Source organism: Haliotis asinina, chromosome 10, assembly GCF_037392515.1.
Source record: "Haliotis asinina isolate JCU_RB_2024 chromosome 10, JCU_Hal_asi_v2, whole genome shotgun sequence".
NCBI classification, from domain to species: domain Eukaryota; kingdom Metazoa; phylum Mollusca; class Gastropoda; order Lepetellida; family Haliotidae; genus Haliotis; species Haliotis asinina.
Window position 1 is genome coordinate 43,396,487 of NC_090289.1, and position 10,689 is coordinate 43,407,175.

Below are 10,689 nucleotides of genomic sequence, written 5' to 3' on the forward strand. Positions count from 1 at the left end.
CGCGACTATGAGCAACGCGACAGTGCCCCTTCTAGGGTTCCGTAGATAAACTCGTCCTTTTTCTAGTCCACCCGATATGTCAGCCTGTCAAGGAGACTGTCTGGTATACTAGACATGTCATACTGACTTACATATACCCCCTACAGTAGTACTTTGTGCAACTCCCTGGTCCAATGCTGGTTCTTTACCTTTACAGTGCATTGAGGCATATCGTACCTGTGCCCCATGCATACTTTAGTGCATCCGAATTCTAGTCATACAAATATGTACTTGTGCTGTCAAGTTATTTCAGTCTTGATTAGTTTGAGTCCACAGACACTGGGGCTTCAGTACTTGTGTACGCATTAAACAGGGCAGTAGGTAGACCATTTGTCCATCAAAATATTGATATAACACTCTTTTTACGCTGATAGTGTCCACTTATTATACGATAAGTTAACTACAGCGTGATTTGGAGGTGCACGGACATGTTTAAGTGTATTCGAAGAAGATCCCGAAATATGTGTGTCCGTTCGTTCGTGCGTCCGTGCGTCCGTGCGTCTGTGTCCATGCACCTTGGTAGGTAGGTAGGTAGGGAGGGATTGGAGGAAGGTAGTAGGTAGGTACGTACTCAGGGAGGGAGGTAGGAGAGTGGAGCTAGGTAGGTTGGGAGGGATTAAGGGTGAGTCTAGTTTCACGCCGTTTTTAGCAATAATCCATATTTTAGCCATGTGTGGAATCGAACCTGGGTTTTCGGCGTGGCGAAGCAATGAACACATTTTAGTCCAATGAAACTTATGTGTAACGTCTACTGACTATTCAGTCTGATAAGTCGAGTATCCCGTCTACTGAACATTCCTTCTGACGAGTCAGCGAGGCTTTAAGCAATATTGCAGCAATATCACGACGGGGGACACCGGACATGTGCTTCAAACATTCTACCCATGCACGCAATCGAACCCGGGTCTTCGGCATGACGATCGAACACTTTAACCACTATGCTACCCACCACCCATCGAGAGGGAGGGACAGAGTCGGAAAGTAGACTGCCGTCAGTGATTGTTTAAGTAGGTGAGGATATAGATGGGAAGAATGAATGGATGAACGTGTGTTGCTTGCGCGGCGTCTGTGTATATATACAGCCAGGTATGTTGGTTTGTATGTCTGTACAGAGACAAACCTTGCGGATGTTATATGTTAAATAATAAATAACAACGCATTGCGAAAACTAATATTGAGTTTTACATCCATTCAACTATAATTGCACAAAGCGTGTAACTTGACTGTCTCGTGGTTAGGTAGGACAACTGCCTATATTTCTATAACATGTTTTATGGAATAGTTTCCTGCCTATTGTTGTGTGGCATTACCAACCAAAGCAATTAGGCTGTAATTACAGTGTTGGTAGTTACAGGGTTTATACAAGGACATACAGGACATTTATGGTAAATATACAATAACGGTTGTAAATATACTATGCCAATTCACCAATCACGCAAATCCTCTAATTAATTTAGACCATATCGTCGTTAACCAATGTCTATTTCGGTCTGCAAAACATTCTAGCGTTATCTAGAGTAATCTCAGAATGGAGGTCAATCCGTAAAGCATGTCCTATTCTCATATTATTTTAGCATGCCCAATAGTAACAAAGATCCTCCTTTCGATTCACTGTACTGTTCCACAGTCGCCCAGCCACTGTCTCATCATTTCAATGATCTGACGCGCCAAGGGTCGTCGATCTATCCACTAGGTCACAAGAGCAACTGTCAGATTGACCTTGTAACCAGCAGACCACAGAGGCTGTCTTGAAACAAACACTCTATATCAGTTCACCTTATAGGAGTCAGGGTCAGACGATCTGTCCACTTGAACATCACGGGCAGACCATATGTCTACATGATCACTGAGGGTACGGAGCAGACGATCCATTCACAAGATCAGGGAAAGGTCAGGAGCAGACGATCTATCTACTAGTTCACTGAGGACTCAGGGGCGGACGATCTATTCACTAGGTCAAAGAGGGATTAGGAGCAGACGATCTATTCACAGCATAAGGGAGGCATCAAGGGCTGACGTATTTTATTCTAGACCACTGCTGCGGTCGTTAAACAAACACTCCACTTCACCTAATATTAACTTTATTCACACACAGCACCATTTATGTTATTAATGTTATGTCTTCTTTATCAAACAAAGGTTTCATCTCGAATTCAGATTCCCCAAAATATATTCAGCTACGAAATCCATTCAGGTTCGACTCAGCTTTTACTTCGAGATAACATCAAGTTCAACTTATCAAAGTTCGATATAATGACATTTGACTATATTCGTATAAGATATGTATGTGAATAAATAAGTTATCAGTAGAATAGGTCTCTATAATAACACGTCTTGACATATTTTGACCTGTGAGTTAAATTCAGATGTCAATCTCAGTCCCATTGGAAGTAACAATCCACACCAGAAGGGTTCCAGTGACTTTACGCGGTAAAACCACACACGTATCATTTAGCTTCTTGAACTCAACGTTTTCTTCACTCACAAGGAAATCGCTCAGCCTATATTAAAAATCTTGACATCTCCGTTCCACTGCGCTATGTACACCACTCCATTTTCGTCGGTGTCAATACTGTATGGGCCACAAATCCCGTCAGACTTCACCAGATACTCTTTAGCACCATTCCCGTCGTCAATGATTTTCACAATCTTATGATCGTCACAATCCACAACCAAAATGTCTCCAAACATATCCATCGCTACTCCCATGGGGTACTGCAAGGGCACATCGCTTTGTCCTTGGTACCGGAAGATAATGTCACCAGACCTTGTCAAACATGTGATCATTTTCCTCTCACAATCTGACGTGATAATATTTTTTTCAGGTGTTGTGCATATGTAGAAAGGGTAGTCGAAAAGATTTTCACCACTTTCATCCTTCTCGATAGACTGGAGAATATTCCCTTTGAAGTCGAGAACATCCACTGTTCCTGGGTAGATCTTGTACGTGCTCACAGCTAAGGTGTCCGAATCAAGCATACCAATACCTCTATAGCCTTTGGAAGTTTTAATATCCTTGTCCCGTTTAAGTGTAGGGGTTACTTTGTAGATTCTGATAATCTTCGAGTCTGGAAGGGTAACGCCGACTCTACCATTGCCTACCTTGGCTGCCCCTCTTGGCTGTGTGGGTGTAGATTCGCGACTAAAAAACGAAAGCTCTTCCCGGTTGTAGAATGATTTGACGCTTTTGTTGGATCTGTCTGTGACCACGATGGCAAAGATCGAATCCACTTTTACGACGGCGATGTCGTTGAGTTTTGGATCCGTCTTGTCCCCTTCTACCTTAGTTGGTAGAATGCGTGTCTGGACAGTTCTGCCGACAAAGGGTTCATCACAACAGTCGGTAGGAGTATCAGGGGAGGATGAACTCAAGTAGCGTTTCATCACACTCACGCCCCTATCATCGTAAACAGCATCAACGTCTCCGAATGGCAAATTATTCACAATCGTCATTAATTCCCCAAAATTGACACTGAGATTGATGTCAATTAATCTTGGTTGTTCTTCATCGTATGGTACCCCGATTTGTACAGTCTTCCGTCCCAACTCCTTTTCAAGATTTTCTGCATCCTCTCGTGAGCCCGACCGTGTCAGTTTCTGGATCTGGTTAGAAGCATATCGTGTTTCACAAACCGATGCCTCTTTGTCCCTGATGTCCTGAATCAGCTTGTCTCTCTCGCTGCAGAAGATGTCATTGAGTCTCTCTAGAAGGTCTTCCTTCTTTCTTTGCAAGGCTTCCTGTGTCGTCTCAAGGATGTGCTCCAGCTCCTCCTCCAACCTGTCCCTCTTGGTGCTGAGGTAGTCCAGTCGTTCCTGGTACCTGTCGATAGCCGATTCAATTTCCTGTAGAGGGCTTTGGGCAGCTTGACTCTCTTGCATCTTGGGAAAATGCCGGCTGAAACAACAAGGACGCTATATCAGTGAGTGAAAACTGTAGCGGGCGAGTATTGTTGTGTTGGACTCCTTCATCATGAGATATCACCTTTATAACTGAAATAACATGAATTTTATCTTAGTGAGTATTACTGCAGATGGCGAGTAATTTTGTGTTGAACTCCTTCATCGTGGACTATTACCTTTATCCCTGAAATAGCAAGGGTGTTATATTAATGAGTGCAGATAAACTATTCTAGTTCCGACAGTGATTCAGTAATTTCATTGTAACCATGTATCTAGACGCATTACATTGATATATGTAATTATAAGGATATGACATCAGTGGGTGTGTCACAGAGGGCATATATATTAATATTCTAAGAACAAACAGATTGTACAAATTTTGTACATTAAATGTAATTGAAGATGATTGCCACCTTTAACTGGTTGTCCTTACTACATTGATTTAAAGACCAATATCTACCACAATGTTACCATTCATATTATACAGGGAAGAATGATGCATGAAATAATACTACCATATGAATAACTTCAAAACGAAACGGTTCGAAACTGTTCGAAACAAATTCCGTTTAGTTTACAAGGGAAAATACTTATCACTGAGAATCAGTGATGACACCTGGAGTTGGCAAGAATGGCCTATTCTTTCCTACCGGTAGCACCTGCCTTTCAAAAAAATGCCTAAAAAATGGAAGAATGTTTTTGCCTGACACTACACAGTTTTCCTGCCGTGCGAAGAAATAAGGAACTGGTCAACACAGAACATGTGCCATCAAACAGCAAGCCCTCTACACAAAGACATATTCCCAAACACAAACACAAATTGCTTTAGTTACAATATCGCATGCAAACGAACACGGCGAGATCTGTATCATGAAAAACAGGGGATACTCCATTTTGCGAGCATACCACTGGATACTGCTTATGGGAAATGGTAATATATATACATACGGGTGAAACATTTCTAAAGGAATGGAATACAACTGTCACATTTTCCCTTAATTTCTCTGTTTCTCATCAATTTCCTTAGCTTCATCATTTGCATTTTATCAATCTTGTGAATAAAAAATGTCCCCTACTTTTTAATGGTCTTATTACCATAACGATCACATACAATGCATGCAAATGTAACGTATACACTTCGTACTATCCCCATCACCATACCACCACCACCCACCCATCGTTCACAAACATATGTAAACTCATGGGCAAAAGAAACTTATCACTTTAAAATTTCCATTTACGCTTCTAAACAAAACTGAACTAGGTAAAACATACTGAGAAAACATTCGCCAAAACACATTTTTAAGCTGAGTAGCAAGCAAAAAACCCGAGATATTGTGATTTTCGTGAAAGCACGAAAAACAGTGAAAAAGGTTTTTTGAGTGTAACCAAAAGTTCTCGTGCACATTGGTTGCATAAATACAGCTGTTCGACAGTGCAATCATGCATTATCAAAAAGCATATCAAAGTTATGCCACGACTGTCATCGGAGCAACGCAATAGGGCCATCGGTATGGCCCATATGGGGGCGTCACAACGTCAGATTGCCAGAACATTCCACTGCAGCCAGGCAACAATCAGCAACCTCCTGAGACGTTTTCAGCAGACAGGTCAGACCACTGACCGTCCAAGATCAGGTAGACCAAGGGTTACGACGCCCGCCGAAGACCGCCATATCCGTACGATACACCTACGGAACAGATTCGTCACAGCGACGTCAACGGCGACCACAGCCTTGGGACACCGCATCAGCAGACGAACCGTACTAAGACGTCTCCGTGCTGCTGGTATCAGAGCTCGCCGTCCATTCCGTGGAATGCCCTTGACCCGCCAACATTGTCAACGTCGGCTGCAGTGGGCACGAACAGTACGTCGGTGGCAGCGACGTGACTGGCAGAGAGTGCTCTTCACTGATGAAAGTCGTTTCAACTTGTACAGAAATGATGGCCGAGCCCGTGTATACCGACGTAGAGGTGAGCGATTGGCGAGGAACTGCATTCAAGAGGTGCACCCATTTGGAGGAGGTGGTATCATGGTGTGGGGTGGGATTTGTGCTGATCAGAGGACACAGCTTGTCATCCTGCATGGAAATCTGACAGCCCAAAGGTATAGGGACGAAGTCTTGAGGCCAGTTGTTTTGCCCTTTGTGCGTCAACAGCCAAGAGGTGTTCTTTTGCAACAGGACAATGCACGTCCGCATACTGCCAGAATCGTTGAAGATTACCTCAACAACGCCAACATCAACGTTTTGCCCTGGCCAGCACGTTCCCCAGACATGAATCCCATTGAACACCTCTGGGATCATCTCGACAGACAGCTAAGACAACGACAGCAACCACCAGCAAATCGCCAACAATTGGAGCAAGTTCTCTTGGAACTGTGGCAGAGGATTCCTCCTGACGTCATCAGGCGTTTGACGACATCAATGCGGAGACGTGTACTAGCGTGCATTGATTCAAGGGGTGGACACACTAGGTACTGAGTGCTCAGACACTTCCAAGATTCAGTTTTCCACACACTCTGTGAATGCAATCCTCTGTGTAAACTTTCACGTCCACCCCATGTGTCATCTACCTCACTTCCTGCATGCATGAACATTGACAGGGCATCAACAAATACAGTTTTTGCTGTGTAAATGGCTTATCTTTCTTATATAAACATTCTTTCTGACATTTTTTTGTTTTTGTCGTTTTTAACACAAATAATGTCGGGTGATAAGTTTCTTTTGCCCATGAGTTTAGATCACACGCACCAACAGAATATGTGCATGTGCGCGCGCGTGAGTGCGTGCGTGTGTATGTATGTTACAGTAGATTTTGAAGAACTATACATATTTACTGAAATCAAGACCTGATCAAGAATGAATTATAAATAAAGATTTGTTAGCTTGATCACTTTATAAAGTACACTCATGTATGACAAAAAGTTCGCTAATGATAACCCAACAGAGACCCAACAAACTAGACGCCCGCCTCTACATGCCTTGTATTGAAGACAAATTAAAAGCAGACCAACAGTTTCCTGTAGGTCATATTTTGGACAATACATTGAGGTCACGCGTGAAGTACAGGTTCATATACATATCGTACAAGGAAGTATCTGGCACCTAGACCTGGATTAAAAAGAAAAGCAGGAAATATGTCGTCTCATGAAGTGAAATACGCACCACTTGTAACACAAGGGTTGAATACATTCGAACTTCATTCCCATGCTGTTAATAATGCCTTTTCCTGCTTATTTCATTTTTGAATTAAAATAGCTTTTATCACATGTTTTTAAGCATATTTTTATTTTATTATAAGTTTATTATTTATGTGTCTATATTTTCTATCCGTGCTATACTTCTTTATTCCGGGAGCTTTGAATGATGAACTATAAATCAAAGAGTTTCAGTTTAAATATCCCAAAGGTATTTCTTTTAAGCCGGACAGGTTGCAAAGCTTTATATTTAGATAGTATTAGGGGTTTGCCAAATCCTTTTAGCAGTCATGTGTAAACACAGTCTTTATTGTAATAATTGTAGTTATTCAACTCATTAGTTGAGTAATACTTGTATAAAATATGAAGTTTTATCCAGAGGATATTTCTTTTGAAACTAACAGTATGTTAAACACTTTGCCCACTAACACAAAACTCTAGTTCGAGGGGCAGATCTGGGAAACACAGCATAGCCTGACATACCCACATTATCGTGCCCATGATTGTGTTGACACAGATAATGCCTCACTTATGAGGTATCAGAGGTGTGTTTGGGTTTGTTTTTTTCTCAGCTGGGATGCTTGATTGTAAAGTTCAAGGTACAAACAAGAGTAACTGTCAGCACCCCACAGCAGTGCTGTATCTAACAAGGATGTCAATTAAAATCTTGTTTAACCAGGGCCAGCAATAGGACGAGAATAAGGGAGTTGGGGTGAGCAGTATTTTCGTTACATACAGTGTGAGGTTCATTCAGAGGGCGTGAGTGAGTGAGGTTTTATGCCGCTTTTAGCAATATTCCACCAATATCATGGAGGGGACACCAGAGATGGGTTTCACACATTGTACCTATGTGAGGAATCGAACCCGGGTCTTCGGTGTGATGATGGAACGCTTTATCTACAAGGCCACCCCTGTGTCCCCCGTGCCGAAGGAAAGCTGGAAGTGATGTAGGTCTATGGCGTTTGCAACTTTGATGACGCCCAATGTTACAAAGCTCACAGAACTTGAGCGAGTGTGAGTGAGTAAGTTTAGTTTTACGCCTCGATCAGGGATATTCAGACTATATGACAGCGGTCTGTATATAATCGAGTCTGAACCACACATTCCAGTGATCGACAGCATAAGCCTCGATCTATGATATTGGGATATTGATCACCCGATCCCGTTAGTCGCCTCTTACAACAAGCATGGGTTACTGAAAATCGATTATAGCCCGGTTCTTCGAGGGTGTGACTGAACTAGAATCATATAATAATTATATTAAGTGCGGACCGGGATTCGAACCACATTCACGGGCTTCTAAAATATCTAAGAGTGAATATCTAACTCTGCACGTGAATTATGATACACGGGTATCGAACACAGTGAGTGGTTCATTGAGATGATCAACAACAAATCGGAAAATACTGTTCGTCAAAAAAGACTATACACCTATGTTTTATGCTGATTAAAATAAAACAGAAAGAAGTGTTGTTCACTACAAAGGTATTATGGGTACGTTCTGGACCGGAAGGATGTAGCATTTCTGAGATTTGTTCAGTCACGTAACGGTTTGGTGACATTTTTCTAAGGTTTTAGTCAAATCATATTTTCAGGCGCACACTGTCTTTCCACCGGCAGTGAATGAGCTTTGTAAAACCTACGCAATGCTTCGAGTTATCCCACGTTCCACACAACCGCTATGCGAGGTTAAAGGATATGCAGGGACTACGTTTGCGACAGTTCGACACATCGGCTCTACGTTGTAGGTACAAGACTGACTCATTATCTGGCTAGATAACTATGCAACACCATGTTCCCAAAATATCTAGCACCCCCTTTAAATCAAATTTCAAATAACACCATATACCGTACTTGCTGTAACTGAAGTCTGTCTCTTGCAATGAGGTGTTCACCACCGAGCATATTCTGTTCTGTTCTTAAGAGGCGACTGATGAAATCGGGGATTAGGCTAGTTGACGTGGTCGACAAATGTCATCCTAACCCAGTTTACTAGATGACCACAATGTCAGTCACTGCATTGTCTGTTTCTTTGCTCTTTAATGAGATGCCAGATAGGAGAGCTATCTGATCACACCATACACTGTACTCTTATCAGTTCCCTATTGTAACGTGACCACTTGATTCTGAGTAAACAGATAAACAGCAATTAGGCGATAATGACACAACGCACTGTGTATGTTGGAGTAGACAACACGACAGACCAGACATAGACACGAGATTAGACAACAGTAGGGAGTGCAGGCCTGGTAAGGATAAACATTAAAAGAATATAATCAACGAAAGACAGTTGTGAAAAACGAAAGTAAAATATCTAGCCTGGAACGCGTTCGCTCTTCACGCCGAAAACCTGGGTTTCCATTCCCGACATGTGTAAACACAATGTGTAAATCAAATTTCTGGTGTCCTCTGTCGTGATTTCTGGAATACTGCTAAAGGCGGCGTAAAACTAAACTCACTCACCATTAAAGGCGGGGTTTTGTTAAATGGCCATTCAAACTCGGGTGCAATGTAAGTGTGCACCCCTCATTTCTCAATAGTGTGCACCCCTACCACCTCTGAAAGTTGTATCCACTCCCGGACATACTAGTTCATTCGTGATAACAAATCTCGTGATAACGAGTCCTACTGCATTTATCACAAAACCATTTCCATTATCATTCGAAATCTCTGCTCGAAGCATATTCGATGCATGATCTGATATGCATGAATCACTATCAGACAGAGAAGGTAAATAGTGCTTGCTACATAATGACATAGCCTGGCCAACTTTGATGGAAAGCGATAACCTGTTCTTTCAGGCAGTCACATACGTACACTCCATTGAAAATACACTAAATCAATAGAATATATAACCATGCTAGTATCTACTGTTAAAACCCGATTCTGAAAGACACTGAAATTAACTCAGCAATTTCCTTGTAAGTCACAACAGATCGTCACATGTGTAATTCAGATCCTCACTAGGTTAATACAGCCACTGTGCCCTGATGATGGATAACATATCAACGTTCGACTGCCATGCTTAAAGGTATCTTTCATAGCAATTATTTCAGGATGGAACGCTGTAATTACAAACTACTGTGTTTAGCAAACACCCTATCTGACCACTGGGTCAAATGCAAAGTCTTACCTCTGTCAGTGATTGCGCGATGGCGGCGTGTTTGAGCTATTCGTGATAGCTACTTCCGGGTGATATCATCCGGTGTGTCCGTTTGTACCGTCATACACTGCGAAACTATGATTCACGGGAAATGAGGCGTCACTGATACGGTCATTTTGACACACGGCTGTGTTTTCATTTTCGAAGCAACTTTCCTGGTAGGCGTTACGCAAGAAAAAATAAAATCAATGAAACATGAAACATTCAACCTAACAAATAAGTAAAAGCTAAAAAGGTCTTTTCTATTTGCATTGAAATAAAAATTGCAAACTCTTTCCACATCGCACATCGTCAACTGGACGATACCGAGTCTATCTTAAACACGTGTTTATCAATCTAATCATGAAAAGGTTTTCCTGAAGGGCGAATCATCACAAACACATACAAAG

General features: G+C 42.0%; 1 protein-coding gene across 1 annotated transcript; it reads right to left on the reverse strand.

Moving 5' to 3' along the window:
• Positions 1–1,207: 1,207 nt before the first annotated feature.
• LOC137298538 (uncharacterized) lies at positions 1,208–10,383 on the reverse strand. Its single transcript, XM_067830837.1, has 2 exons — positions 10,271–10,383; positions 1,208–3,934 (listed from the first exon to the last, which is right to left on the reverse strand). Exon 2 carries the CDS (start codon positions 3,916–3,918, stop codon positions 2,536–2,538), a length of 1,383 nt encoding a protein of 460 aa, XP_067686938.1. The 5' UTR covers positions 3,919–3,934; positions 10,271–10,383; the 3' UTR covers positions 1,208–2,535.
• Between the last annotated feature and the right edge of the window lie 306 nt (positions 10,384–10,689).